Here is a 13,448-nt window from a genome sequence, read left to right as displayed (position 1 = left end):
ATGGATGCAGCACTGCCCGCTCGCTGCCAACCTCTTCGGGGACTAACCGGGAACACCTAATCGTCCATTATTATATAAGGCCTTGTCGTAGCTCATATGATTCCTTCCTGTCTCCACGCCTCATCAACTCCCATTGAATCATCAGTCGATTTCAAGGTCAAGAAGAATATCAATTGTCAGTCATCATGAAGGCCAACTTACTTGTCTCGGCTGGTGTCGCCAGCGCCGCCATTCCCACGGTGCACATGCCGCTCAACCTGAAGTACGGCGCGGGCAAGAAGGTGTCGACGGAGCTGAAGCTGCCCTACTCTGACGGCACCATCGAGGTCTGCTACGATCTCGGCAGCTCCGACTTCTGGATGTTCCGTCCCAACGCCATCCAGAACTGGGGCAAGAACTGCCTCCTCTGCCAGGGACTGTGCAACGTCACCGTCCCCGACGCCGGCATCTACGACCCGTCCAAATCGACCTCGGCCTCGGAGGTTGCACCATGGGACGCCATGTACGGCTACGGCGGCGGTGTGGCCAAGGCCTACCGCGCCAACGGAGTCGTCAACGACACCTTCACTTTCAGCAACGACGCCGGCTACTCCACCACCGTGCCCGACGTGGAAGTGGCCATGACGTTCTACCTGCAGCAGCGCATCCTGGACCCCAAGGGCGAGTGCAACCCCGTGCCCGAGTACGACTACTCCATCATGGGTATGTCGCCCTACTACACGTCCCCGGACCGCAACATCGAAAACACGACGGGCCCCCACTTCCGCCACCACCTGCTGGAGCAAGGCCTCGTCGAGAACACGGTGCAGTCGCTCTGGTTCGAGAAGGCGCCCGCGAAGCTCGAGGACACCTACACCGGCTCCGGCCTGCAGGGCGGCATCGACCTGTCCAAGTTCTCGGGCCCGCTGGTCAAGATCCCCACCCTGCCCGCGACCGACATCGCGTACGGCGCCGTCGGCTACTACACCCTCCAGCCCAACGTGACGTTCGTGGCCGAGGACGGCGCCGGCGTCGACATCCCCGTCGACCGCTCCGACACGGTGACCATCCCCGAGTGCATCATCGACTCGGGCGCGACGCGCGACGGCCTCGCGCCCTCGACCCGGACCGCTTCCTCAACGTGACGGGCCTGCGCTACAGCCCGGCGCGGCCGAACCCGGGCCAGGAGCTGGCCTGGCCGGCGCCCTGCGACACCATCCCCACGGACGGCGAGCGGGCCTTCCTGCGGTACAGCTTCGCGGCCCTCGACCCGGCCGCGGCGCCCATCGAGATCAGCATGCCGCTGCGCGCGTACGCGCGCCAGCAGGACCCCGAGGACGCCGCCCTCGGCTGGTGCACCATGAGCCTCTACCTCGGCACCTGCATGCTCGGCTCGCCCTTCTCGACCCGCGCCTTCTTCGCGGCCGACGATGCGCGCCTCGAGCTCGCGCTGGCCAAGGGTGGTGTCGCGGAGCGCGGGAGCGGTGTCGATCCGGCGCACGTGGTGGACAGAATCCCTTAAAACTAGCAAGCGGCACCGAGATATCATGATCCCATAATGCTATAGTTTACGATACCTCATGTAATGAATTTGCCTCCTCGTGCTCCATGCGGTGTCCTTCTTTGCATGTTTTGTGCTATTCTTCCAGTAACTTTGGTAGATCCGTTCCACCTTGAAGTGTCTGTGTGTATTGCTCAAAGATCCGATCGGCCTTTTCGGGCTGTTGCGAAAGTGAACGTTCCACATGCTGGCTTTCACCGTTGCATGGGAAAAGTGGTCTTTTCCTCGGGTTCGTGAAGCGGTTCTCCACACAATATCGGCTGATCGCGATCGTAATGGTGGGTAAGTAGGTAATCACTAAATCGAATTGAGCTTGCTCCGTGCATGAACTGCGTTCCTGGACCGATGCAACCGTGCTATATATCCATGTGTGTGGCCGCAGCCATATTCGAGTCGTTATGCATGCACCATTGCCTGACTGAGAAAGTAATACCCGTCCAGCTCAACATCGATAGGTTGTGAATTTCAATGAATGCACATATGTCATGCGCTATGAGGACCTGGCAAATCCGAGGCTCTAAAAGATTTGCAACGCAGCCTCTATGCTCTTAGTTGCGATATTACCATTTGCTGCATTTACTGATAGGGTGCGTATCTATTAGTAAGTATAAAACAATTTTTATATCGTTAGGAGACACATATCTAATTATGCATTTACAATGTCGTATTTTGCAAAAGGAATGTATAAAAAGACGCCCCCAGAAGGGGTCGAAAAAGTGACCGCAGAGGGAGTTGAACCCTCTTGCCTTTAAGTATATGAATAAGAATACTACCGCTAGGCTACACCGGCCCGGTCAGGGGATACTTCTGTCATTAGGACTTATAAAGTCTTGTTGGCAAGGAGAGAGTGTTTTGTCCTTCTGGAACTTGGTTGTGGTGAACTCAATTTGGCGTCTTGGAGAGCCAGCCACACTGTGCCCTGAGTGGGAGCACCCCGTCAGTTACTTGCCCAGGGCCTTGGCAACCACCTCGCGCGCAGTCTCCTTCCTGATTCCCAGCAATTCAGCATCCGAGTCCTCTCTGCTCGCGGCGACGACACACCGCGCCGAACCTTCCTCGTAGAGTTGGGCGACGAGCATGTCCAGGATCCAGCCCGGGGTGCCAGCCTGGTGCTTCTGCAGCCCTCTTTCCAGCAGATCGGCCACTTTCTCGTGCTTGACGGTCCAGGGTTCCCCAGATGACTCTTTCTGGAACGCCTCGAGAAGCTCGTTTTGGCACGTCTTGATGGACCGCGCCTTCACGAAGCGGTTGGCCGTCTCCTCGGGGTGGCTCAGCACCCCGGCCACGGCCTGGCCGATGCCCTCGAGGGTCGTGCCCGTGAAGAACTCCGTACCGGAGTCGTAAATGACCGCGGTATGGTCCGCCACGTTGAACCCCATGCGCGGGAAGCGTCTCAAGGCCTAAATTGAGGTAGCAAGTTAGAAGCCCGCCAAGCATCGAGAGCTCTGGTCATTGCGAAGAGAAGAAAAGACAAAAGAAAATGACGTACCCAGTCAATCGGATTCCCAATCGTCACCCCCGTCCAAGTAAACCCCGAATTCGCCTTCGCCTTCTCCTTGGCCCGGTCCCAAGCGACATGCCGCCGCGACCCGACCTCGACCATCTCCGGGTAACTGCGCGGGTTCTGGCCCCAGCCGAAGTCGTTGACGACGAAGCGCTTTACTCCTGCGGCCTCGGCGGCGTCGACGAGCGGGACCTCGTGCGCGATGGCGCCCGGGCCGAGGACGCTGACGACGGCGTCGTGGCCCGCGAGGGCGGGGGTCAGTTTCGCGACGTCGCTGTAGTCGAGCTCGACGATGGACCCCGCTTCTGCGGGGAAGCTGCGCGTGGGGTTGGGGTTGGACGAGGAAGAAGAGGAGGTCCCGGCAGGTCGGGTGAAGATGGTCACCTCGAAGCCGGCTTGAGGAGAGCGGCGGTTGTTGGGGCACCGAAGTTGCCGGAGGCCTGGGATCGGGTGGGTGGGTGAGTTAGTTTTGTTTTTTCGTTGCTGTCGTCATGGTTGAGGTTCTGTCTGCATGCAGACGGCAGCAGGCACTGTCAAATGGTGCCACCAGATAAGTACTCACACCGAACATCGCGACTTTTCGAATTGAAGACATATTTGCTAATTCCAAGGAACCTCCTCGAAACCTGGTTCGAAACTCTTGAGGCTGGTAAACCAGTGATCAATTGTGCTCCTCAGAACTAAAATGTCTGGCAGCTACCTAAACCATTGATGCTAGTTCTGCTAGTCGTTCAGACAGACAGGGGACTCCCCACCAATTCCTTAGCCAGCAAATCGCCCCATACAAAGATTCCAAGCGGCCCGAGCCGCTTCGGAGCCGAAAGTTTATCAAGCAGGTGTTATCCAATAGACGTAGAGGCATCATCCCATGTGTTGCAACTCTGCATCGAATCAATAAGATGAGTTCGTGATGTCCCGTCCACGAGTTCAATGCGCTGCGGCATTGACAAATAGAAATGAGGGCGGGTAGATTGGTGGACCGTGTACGTCCAGAACCGCCTTGAAGTGCGGAAAGCACCGCACGTACGTGAACTCCGAGAAAAGATGCTGTTCATCTTATCATGTACTCTGTTGATCTTTATTCTTATCTAGATCTCTGCCAAGATACCCAGCCCGATAGAACAACGGGCATATTTCCCGAAGGAGTCATTGGCCAAAAACAGCTATGCTGAACGTCATGCAGGGCTCGGTTCAAGGTGCATCATCAGCCCTTGATGCAGAATGCCCCTCTGCAAATCAAGCCTGCTTGCGGGGCCCCGATGCGTATTCCCACTACAAGACGGAACTATCCAGGAGAGAACCCGGTTCCTCTCCCCGTTTCACGAGCCGAAGTATACCCATATAGAAACCTTATGTGACTGTTGGTAGTACTGTCGGCTACATTTCTATCTAGGTTGATAGATACTTCCATGATCTGCTTATACTCGATTCTTTCGGTCCCAGCTTCCGCGTTCCCGCTCCGATGATCCTCCATGTGGAAGGTAACGAGCCGGCTGCTCAAATATTGCACACACCAGGAGCGGGGGGTCGCGCACATCTCAAACGGTGCACATGCAGGAGTCCGCCAATAGAGGTATAATCGTCGCTCAACCCGACGATGACGGACTGACAGCTCAGAGATAAGAGACCTCTGATGCAGGTCCTCGGCGGGCTGGCCAGTAGTAACTGCTCTCGCTGCCGTTCTGGCGGAGCGCGGACCCAGATCCCGTCAGGGGACATTTGCAATGGCACAGCGTTCAGGACAGAGGCCAAGCCTAGATCACCGGATCTCGCGGGTCATGCGAAGATGTCCCATCACGGTGGGTGATCGCCAGTCTGACAGGACGCTCCCTCCGTTCCTCGCTTGGTTGTCCCCATCCCTTTGTTTGGGTCGCCTCCCTTTGTCCTCCCCTTGCGTACATAGCTCCCTTGCTACCTTCTCGTGATATGTATATAACAACAAGGGAACCTAATTTCAAACCTGAACTTGATCGTCACCAGAACGAAAAAGAAAACATGGCGAAAGGTATCGAGGAGCCAGTCACCGTCACCGTGGCCACGACCACCACCCCATCCAACCTCTCAGCAGTCCCTCACCTGGTAAAGGAGCTAGTCGAGGAGGCCAAATGTCTCGAGTCCGGCTGCAACGAGGCACGGCAGGCCCTGGCCATCAAGGCACGAACCTTGGTACAGGCGCTGGAGACGCCCCGCGAGACCATGATCAAGCACTGCTGGGCGCAACCTGCGGTCTTTGCTGCCATCCTTTGCGGAAACGAGTGCGGTCTTGTAGGCAATGCCCATACCAACAACTGAGACTTACATACTTGATGAAACAACCTACTAACACAAAAAACCTACAGTGGAAGTTGATGGCGAAGAATGGTGTTAGGCCTCAAAGGGTCAAAGAGCTCGCCGCCACTCTTGATGTCGATCCCGTACTGCTGAGTGAGTGACAATTAGGGTACGAGGTCAAGCAGGAGCCTGGCTGACATTCTGAAACAGGCCGTTTACTGAGACATTTGGGCGCCATGGGCTACCTCCTGGAAGTCGGCGAGGATGAATACAAGCCCACAAGCTTTTCTCTATCCTTATCTCTGCCCATCATGAACGGAGGATACCCATCACTGTAAGAAATCCAACCTGCTCCAACAACAAGGCTCGTAATACATGAGCGTGACTCTAATACGTAACGAAACTAGGATCACCATGGGTGGCCCCGCCTTCCTCAACCTCCACGAGTACGAGCGCAGCCGGGACTGGAAGAACCCCACGGACGCCAAGGACAGCCCCCTGATGCACGCCCACAAGACGGACCTCAACTATTTCGGCCTGGCCGCATCCAGGGGCTACCTCGAGGACTTCAACAACCATATGGGCGGCTATCGACAGGGTCGGCTGCCCTGGATGGCCCCCGGCTTCGTGCCGGTGCAGGAGGTGCTGGTTAAAGGGGCCGGCCCGAGCCCCGAGGCCGTGTTCATGGTCGACGTGGGCGGCGGTCTGGGCCACGATCTTCTCGAGTTCCATCGGTATCACCCAGCCGTCCCCGGCAAGCTTATCGTCCAGGATTTGACGCAAGTGGTGGGCTCTATTGTGCCGAGCGAGGAGAATAGGGCTTTGACGCCTATGGCGCATAACTTCTTTGACGAACAGCCGATTAAAGGTGCGCCACCCATCCCCTTTCTCTTTGACAAACGAGAATTCGCGCGGCAAACTATTGCCCCCGTTGGAAAGGAATTTCTTGACTGATGACTGACGTATTCCACCATCAGGTGCCCGCGCCTACTACCTGCACTCCGTCCTCCACGACTGGCCCGACGACCGGGCCTCGGAGATCCTCGGCCGGCTCAAGGCGGCCATGCGGCCCGGCTACAGCAAGCTGCTAATCAACGAGAACGTGATACCGCGCACCAACGCGTACTGGGAGACGTCGGCGCTCGACCTCGTCATGCTGAGCCTGCTGTCGGCCCAGGAGCGCACCGAGCGCGACTGGTACGACCTGGTCGAGGGCCGCTGCGGGCTAAGGATCGTCAAGATCTGGAGCGGGGGTCGCGGCGTGGAGAGCTTGATTGAGTGTGAGTTGAAGTGAGGCTCGGGCGGCGCGTGTTGAAACCCAGACCCGTGTAACTAGACGAGGATGCAGATGGTCTTTAGAGTGTATACAGAGGGGAGAGCTTGGCAAGAAGAATATTGACGCTGCGATCTCTCTATGTGATTTTTAGATGTTCTATATAGAACCATATCAGCTATATGCGTGTGATGAAAGAAACACAGCATGTTACCTCATCAGTCCGGTAATGGATAGTTGCCGGTGCATGATCCCGGTAGTGCCCAAGCTTTTCCATGACCAAGGATACATACAAACCTTCTCGCTTGATAGCGTGGCACGCCCGCATCTCTGACTGATACATGCGGATGAATTCTGCAACCACCTCACAGATTCTTTTCGTCTTCATCTCTGCGTCTTCTGCAGCTCCTATGCCATCCTATTCGTGACCTTGGGTTGCCTCTTGTATCAACTATAAGCGACGTTGAGCGTCGCCTATAGGTGGCCGTTCAAGCTCTGATCGGCAAACACCTGTACCCAAACTACTAGCGAGCAAGGACGACGGGGATAAGACAAAATGGTCTTCCGCATCCTCGACACCATCCGCAAGCACCACCTCACCGTACGATACGCCAGCCGTCATCTCTTCTGGACCGTGCCGGCCCTGTACGGTTACTACACTCTGTACACAAAAGCACGAGCGAGCTACCACGAAGGATACATCGCTTCCGCACGCTTGATGACTGCGGAGGGCACAGAGCACTTTCGACAGTATCGCCCCGAGCAGCAGAAGAAGAGCAGCAGCAGCTGTTGCAAGTCCAACCTGGCGGTGAAACAGGATGTGAAGACCGATTAGGAGGAGGAGGATAGATGGATTCCAATCATACGCCGTTTCGGGGCTTACGGGATCCGAGCAAGCAAGACAACAGCACAATGCTCCAGGACCTTAGTTGGTGTTGTCCCGGGGCGCCGACTCCTCGTTCTGATGAACCTGTGCGTGTACTTTCTGTGCCAGCTTGACAGTGGAAATGGTTCACCTTCAAATGGGAACGAAAGCACAACCCCGAACTTTGGTGTCAGCCCGAACTCAACCGTGGCAGTTTGTTATGCCAATACTTGTATATCTGACGGATCGTACAAGGCGGCTGCCATATGTGTTCCTTTCGAAATCTCCCTTCAACATGCAACAACCATACATGATGGCATTTCGGACTACTTGGATAGGTATGTGAGTCCAGCTACATATGCCAATAAACTACACACTCCTCTATTTGACTCTTAATGTTGTACTGTCTTCCGTCGCTGCTGTGGGAATTGGAAACTGCGTCCAACATACCCCCTGTCGCGTCTTTGTTCTTTGTCAACCGGATACCAGTCGGGAGATTAAGCATGCAGTAAGGGTCCTCGTACCCAGACCTTCACATCATTAGAGACCAGGTAGCTTGGCAGTCCAGCCAAGTATGTATACGCATACATATGCACTACTACCCCCTCGGGTATGACATTTTATGCACAATTCTCTATTCAGCCTGCTTTCCCCGGTCCAAGACGCCCTACAAGGAAGGTGTCTCTGGATACCCGGCGTATGGTGGGCAGGGCGGGAGGCGCTGATTTGCTCATAGAGCGCTTGGCGGCCCACAAGCGGAGGAGCCCCGACGATGTACCAATGCAGGGGGTGAAGCGATACGTGGGGTAACTGACGGTGCACACAAACCTCGAGGCGCAGTGCAGCATTTTCATATTGACAAGATACGAACACAATCAAGATTAACTCGTGGCGAGGGAGGCATGAATAGCGCAGGATAGGAAATGGCATTATCACCCCTTTTTCAGTCCACACTTCCGAGCTTCGCCCTGGTTTTAGTCACCGAATCGCGCCGTCGTACGTTTCTCGTCATAGTCCTCGGCCGACAAACTGCGCACGCGCGCCAAGTCTATTGACGGCCGATGTTACGTCGACGGCAGATGGGTGGTATCGTCTCCAATTGACGCTTCTGAAAGCAATCTATACTCCGTGGCTTACACCTGTCCGTCTGGCAGGTGGAGGCAATAATGACAGGCGCATCTGCAGACTAATGCCCTGTCGATGCTACCCTTAATCATGCTGACAAAGGGGTTCATAATGCACTATAGTGGCCTATCTCTGGTATGTACACACGCATCACCACATGTTCGATTGAAGATGGGCCCCGATGGCAGTATATATCAATCCCCCTTCGTCCCTTTCTACATCCCAACTCCTCCTCTCGTCATCCGCACCAAGAACCGCATCTCAACGCGACTTCGCCAGCTCTTCAAAGTCAATACTTACTCGTCCCATCAAAATGAAGACCTTCTTCGTCGCTCTCCTGGCCCTGCCCGCGGCCCTGGCCGCCCCCGCCCCCAGGCCGACAAGCACGAGGTCACCGCCTGCGCCTGCGCCAACGCCAACGGCGACACGTTCGTTCCCGGCGTCTGTCTCTACATCCGCGGGCGGGAGTACACGGCCGACGGGAAGAAATACGTACGTCGTTTGACCTTTGATTACCTACATATCTTGACCCCCTCCCCATCCCCCCACCCGAAAACTAATCGAAATTTCATACTAGTGCTTCCCTGGCGCCACCGACGCGGAGCGCATGGAGGATGCCTTCAGCGCCTCTTTTTGCGCCCAGGAGTACCCCAACTATCCCCAACAGGCGTGTGTCAAGGCGAATGCCTGCCCCTTGATCGGAGATTATCAGCAGCCCTGTTAGAGGGGGTGGTAGCCAAACCCCCTGGCGCGGGGCTGAACTACGGCCACGGCAGGAGATGAATACGGATATGCAGAGCTTATGGCAATGGACGAATTTTACGAATGAGGGGCACAGGGAGGGGAAGGACTTCTTATCTTCTTCAGTTCTTTTTCTATATTATCGACTTAATAGTTTCGCTCTTGACACGGTGTATGTACATATTTGCTTTGGCCCAGGGTTGACATGATATACCTTTAGATGGCGAAGGCCCCTTTCACTGTGGGAGAGTATTATTAAAATGTACTAATCATATGCGTTCCATGAGTTGACTGTAGAGCGATTGCAGACCTTGCGAGATAGTAAGGCGTCTAGTCGTGCGGGCTCGTCGCACGTACCAGCTGAGGTACATTCAACTTGGTGTCGTGCATATTTTAGTATTGTCGACGTCTGAACCGAGCCGCTAGATATGTATTATTCGACTTCTATCCTCATGTTATCCTTAAAGGGCAAGGTAACGCGCAGCTCCGGATATCTATGCACCAAACAAGCCCAAACCTCGCAGCAGCATGGCCGCCGTCTACATCAATAACACACTCCTCTCTCTCGTAACATCATACTAAGTTCCTGTGTGAATCTTGGACCCAACTGGGTCAAGTCGTGTTTAAAATTGCATCGCTCTAGCCATTGCAGCGGTAGATGAATCTGAAGCAACCGGAGAGTCATACAGTTCTGGCATAAGAAAAGCACTAGGTTCATGGGGACGAGTGAGGGAGCGAGTACCGGCCGAATAATCAAAGATCAACTAGACACTGGTGAACTTCCCGAGGATTGCGTCTACTCACATGTATGTTTGGGGCAACAAGTGACATTCTCCACGCTGTGACGCACTCATGGGTATAGGCCGTGATTGCAAAAGGGGCACGGGTAACGCATAGGCCTGCAACACATGTCTGAACCCACGCAACTTGACCTTTGGGATTGTGTGAAAACGCCTATGCCAAACATATCTAACTCAAACTTTGCCTCCTGGAGGTGGTTCGACCGAGTATCCCACAGTGCTCAAACTCAACACTCCCCCGTGTATAAGCGCAGAGGTACGCTGCATGACGCCCGTCCAAGACCATGTATTGACTATGACACAACAATATAGTGAATACAGCAACAGAGAACCATCAAAGAGAAATATCAGACGATCTACCGTCATAACCCCAAACTCGCCTCGTTTCCCTCGCCAACGAGCCGATGGCTCGTTGGTTATGTGTGTGTTCTCTCGCGTCAGTATTTACCTTGCCGTACCGGACACATGTTCAAGTACGCACGTCGGCATACGTTGTATGATCATGGTGTTGTTTAATGTTCCTTTTTTAGTTCCCCTTCTCTTTTGTTTTTGTCCTTGAGCTTGCCCTTTTTGGCATACTCTTGTCTACGTGTTGGTCATTTCCAACGTACCGTCTTCGCTTAGGTAGACAACCCAAGGGCAGTGGATGCTTCTGCCCGCGATGCCCCTGAGCCAAACGAACACAGTTCGCGACATTCCACTGGCCCCCGATTCCTAAATACAACGAAGCATGCGTTTGCTGGCCGGCCGGGCTTACCTACGCAGTGTCCTGCTGTGATAGCTCCCTGCAGTGAAGAGGAGCGAGTAGCCGCCGTCGTTGGAGGCTATCCCTATTGGCCACAGGCCCTACGCATAACTACTGACTCCCAAGCAGCAATACCTGTGTGTACATCGTACGATACACCAGCAGCAAAAGCGCCACCGAGATAAAGATCCGGGAAGACGAGGACCAATCAATTCTGGGGTCGTGCAGGCTCTCATTCTCCAAGAAAAGCAAGGAAACTGCGCGCGCGAAGACCAATTTCTGTCATTCCTAGTGGCCGTTCATATAACCTGGAACCGGGACGCTGCATAATCTGCATGCATGCAAGCCCCCTACACTTTTGCCTGATTTGGGCCGTCGTAGGGCCCATATGAGGAGAAAGCCTGACTATCGTGCCATCGACATCGAATGTTCGATGATGCTGCCGGTCTGGGGTAGAAGAGGGGCTGGCTCGACTCCAGGTCCCCTGAGTCGACCGATCCATGTTGGCAGAGAATCCATATTTCATTGGCCATGCGCATTACGCGGGGAACGAAGAGCCGAAGCAAGATGTGCCTCCGCGTTATCCGCAAAAGTGAGATCTTGGTCCGTCTAGATCCGGCGGGTCTTGGTAATCATTCTGCAACAAGCTCGCCACCGTCACAATGCACACAGGGCAAATCTCCATGTTGTAGTAGGGTGGTTTTGAATGTTTGAATGTTTGTTTGGTATTCATAGGTACACACACACTCTTCAACCATCGTGTCTGGTTGCGGTTGGGCTCTTCCGCCCTCCAACCACTGCTATCAGAATTAAAGCAGGTAGTAACAAAGCAAAGTAAAACCCAAAGAAGGTGACGCGATTTTCCCTTCGCTCCCAGTTCGCCGTAGCCACAGCGTCGATGCAGTAGTGTGCTCTCCCACCCGTCCCAGAAACGCCTCCGTCCCAAATCAATGCATGCCCAAGTCGAAACGCCCAGATATCAAGTAGTGCTTCTGCTTCTTGTTGTTCCTCTAGTCCTGGTCCTTGGTCATTTCGTAGACCATCATGACCTCCTCGAGGCGCTCGAGGCTGCTTCGGTCACCGTAGGCGTCGAGCAGGGCCTTGCGTCGGGCGGTTTCCTGGGCGACGCTGGTTTGCGGCTTCAGGTCCGCCTGCAGACCCTCGCGCTTCTGATCCAGGTTTCGCTCCATGTACGTGACCGCGGCGGTGGCTGCTTTGAAGGGTGTGAAGTTAGCGAACGTGTCCAATCCATATACAACAAAGGTCCTCGAGTCATGCAAGAAATGAGACGTAGGTGTAATGGGTATTTTACAAAAGGGAGAGAAGGGAAGGTAGTGATGTGCGAAGAAGCGAGGGCCGTTGTGTGGGGGGCAATGTGGTACCTACCTAGGATGATGGGCAGCGAGATCATGAGAAGTCCCCGGCTGTTGCGTGCGGCGGCTTTGGGCAGGCCGCAGTGGATCCCCGTGGGCGCGGGCCTGTAGACGGGAGTGTAGGCGGCCCGCGCCGGCGAGGCATTGAAGTTTAGCGCATCGGGGGTGAAGAGGGTTCGGTAGCGTCTGGCGTGGTAGGTGGCAGCTCCGGACATTCTGGTGTTGATTGCTTTGTGGTTGTGTGTTGGGTGTGTAGGTGGTTGATTCTCTTCTGGTCGTGTATATGAGGCGAGTCTCGGCACAGCCAGATGTAAGCAGTAGTAGGTGTATGTAACTGGAGATTCGAGGTTGGCTTTAGGGTGTATTGTATTGTACTGTATTGTATCGAGTGATGCTGAAGATGGAGTTGAGAACAGAGAATATGTTCAGAGGTCTTTATAAGAGTCGAGTGCCAACCGCACACATGCAAACATTGAACACACAAGACAGCATAGCCCGGGCACCTGGGGTCGTGACACTTAGGCGGGTTCCTCTCGTGGTACGTAAGGCGCGAGGGCGCCTCCCGCAATCAGGCGATAATTGAACACGGAGGCTGCAGGAGGGTAGCAGCACGAAAACGACGATCCAGATTGCGCTTGATTGCTGTGGCCCTTGTGGCATGAAGGGCCCTTGGCAACGCTGGCTTGTGATACGTCTGCGCGGTCCCAGACGGGGCCAAGATGGCCTGATGGTTGTTCGATCGGCGGAATCCGATGGTCTTCGAGCCGGGAACAACATTCCCCCACCCACTCCAAAATGACAGCCCCATTGCGACGTCTCCGTTTCCTCCCGCCTCCGCGAATTTAAGACGGGGGCACTTATGCCACTTCTTCTAGCGCTTGGTCTACCCCGACATTGGAACACTCGAAGTTTTAGACTCGGCTTATTGTCGTATGGTTTTTCTGAGTGCGAATCCCGGGGAAACAAGAGCTGGCATGCTGGCAATGCTGGGCAGAAGCTGGGGGAATGGCGCTATGGTTGAGTCAAGGGTCTCTCTCGGTCGCGGGCATCAACCTTACCCGGTAGCGCTGTGCGGGTTGGACAGGACTGCATCGCTAGCATCGAACCATTTTATGATTGGGCACGGGAAGAATTGGACGACAAATGAGCCAATCAATTTACACGATCTCCCAATCCAAACCTCCTCTGTCGAAGATCATTCTTGGGACCCG

At 54.8% G+C, this 13,448-nt stretch overlaps 6 protein-coding genes across 6 annotated transcripts; 4 read left to right on the top strand and 2 right to left on the bottom strand.

Annotated features, from left to right (window-relative positions):
- Positions 1-185: 185 nt before the first annotated feature.
- Positions 186-1,501, top strand: PG997_011466 (uncharacterized protein; the record flags this gene model as incomplete). Its single annotated transcript, XM_066815781.1, has 2 exons — positions 186-1,120; positions 1,141-1,501. The coding sequence occupies 2 exons, from the start codon at positions 186-188 to the stop codon at positions 1,499-1,501; spliced, it is 1,296 nt and encodes a 431-aa protein (XP_066665071.1).
- A 980-nt stretch (positions 1,502-2,481) lies between these two features.
- PG997_011465 (uncharacterized protein) lies at positions 2,482-3,639 on the bottom strand (the record flags this gene model as incomplete). The annotated part of the gene is made up of 3 exons (XM_066815780.1): positions 2,482-2,940; positions 3,030-3,527; positions 3,607-3,639. The coding sequence occupies 3 exons, from the start codon at positions 3,637-3,639 to the stop codon at positions 2,482-2,484; spliced, it is 990 nt and encodes a 329-aa protein (XP_066665070.1).
- A 1,400-nt stretch (positions 3,640-5,039) lies between these two features.
- Positions 5,040-6,609, top strand: PG997_011464 (O-methyltransferase- family 2; the record flags this gene model as incomplete). Its single annotated transcript, XM_066815779.1, has 5 exons — positions 5,040-5,309; positions 5,384-5,468; positions 5,526-5,649; positions 5,723-6,183; positions 6,293-6,609. 5 exons carry the CDS (start codon positions 5,040-5,042, stop codon positions 6,607-6,609), a joined length of 1,257 nt encoding a protein of 418 aa, XP_066665069.1.
- Positions 6,610-7,144: 535 nt separating this feature from the next.
- On the top strand, positions 7,145-7,423 carry PG997_011463 (uncharacterized protein; the record flags this gene model as incomplete). The annotated part of the gene is made up of 1 exon (XM_066815778.1): positions 7,145-7,423. One exon carries the CDS (start codon positions 7,145-7,147, stop codon positions 7,421-7,423), a length of 279 nt encoding a protein of 92 aa, XP_066665068.1.
- A 1,266-nt stretch (positions 7,424-8,689) lies between these two features.
- On the top strand, positions 8,690-9,302 carry PG997_011462 (uncharacterized protein; the record flags this gene model as incomplete). The annotated part of the gene is made up of 2 exons (XM_066815777.1): positions 8,690-9,070; positions 9,156-9,302. 2 exons carry the CDS (start codon positions 8,690-8,692, stop codon positions 9,300-9,302), a joined length of 528 nt encoding a protein of 175 aa, XP_066665067.1.
- A 2,572-nt stretch (positions 9,303-11,874) lies between these two features.
- PG997_011461 (uncharacterized protein) lies at positions 11,875-12,452 on the bottom strand (the record flags this gene model as incomplete). The annotated part of the gene is made up of 2 exons (XM_066815776.1): positions 11,875-12,074; positions 12,251-12,452. The coding sequence occupies 2 exons, from the start codon at positions 12,450-12,452 to the stop codon at positions 11,875-11,877; spliced, it is 402 nt and encodes a 133-aa protein (XP_066665066.1).
- Between the last annotated feature and the right edge of the window lie 996 nt (positions 12,453-13,448).

Source organism: Apiospora hydei (genome assembly GCF_038363865.1).
Source record: "Apiospora hydei strain CBS 114990 chromosome Unknown utg000008l_segment0_segment0, whole genome shotgun sequence".
In the NCBI taxonomy this organism is placed as follows: domain Eukaryota; kingdom Fungi; phylum Ascomycota; class Sordariomycetes; order Amphisphaeriales; family Apiosporaceae; genus Apiospora; species Apiospora hydei.
The sequence above is the reverse complement of the archived record's forward strand: the minus strand, read 5'-3'. Positions and strand labels throughout refer to the sequence as shown.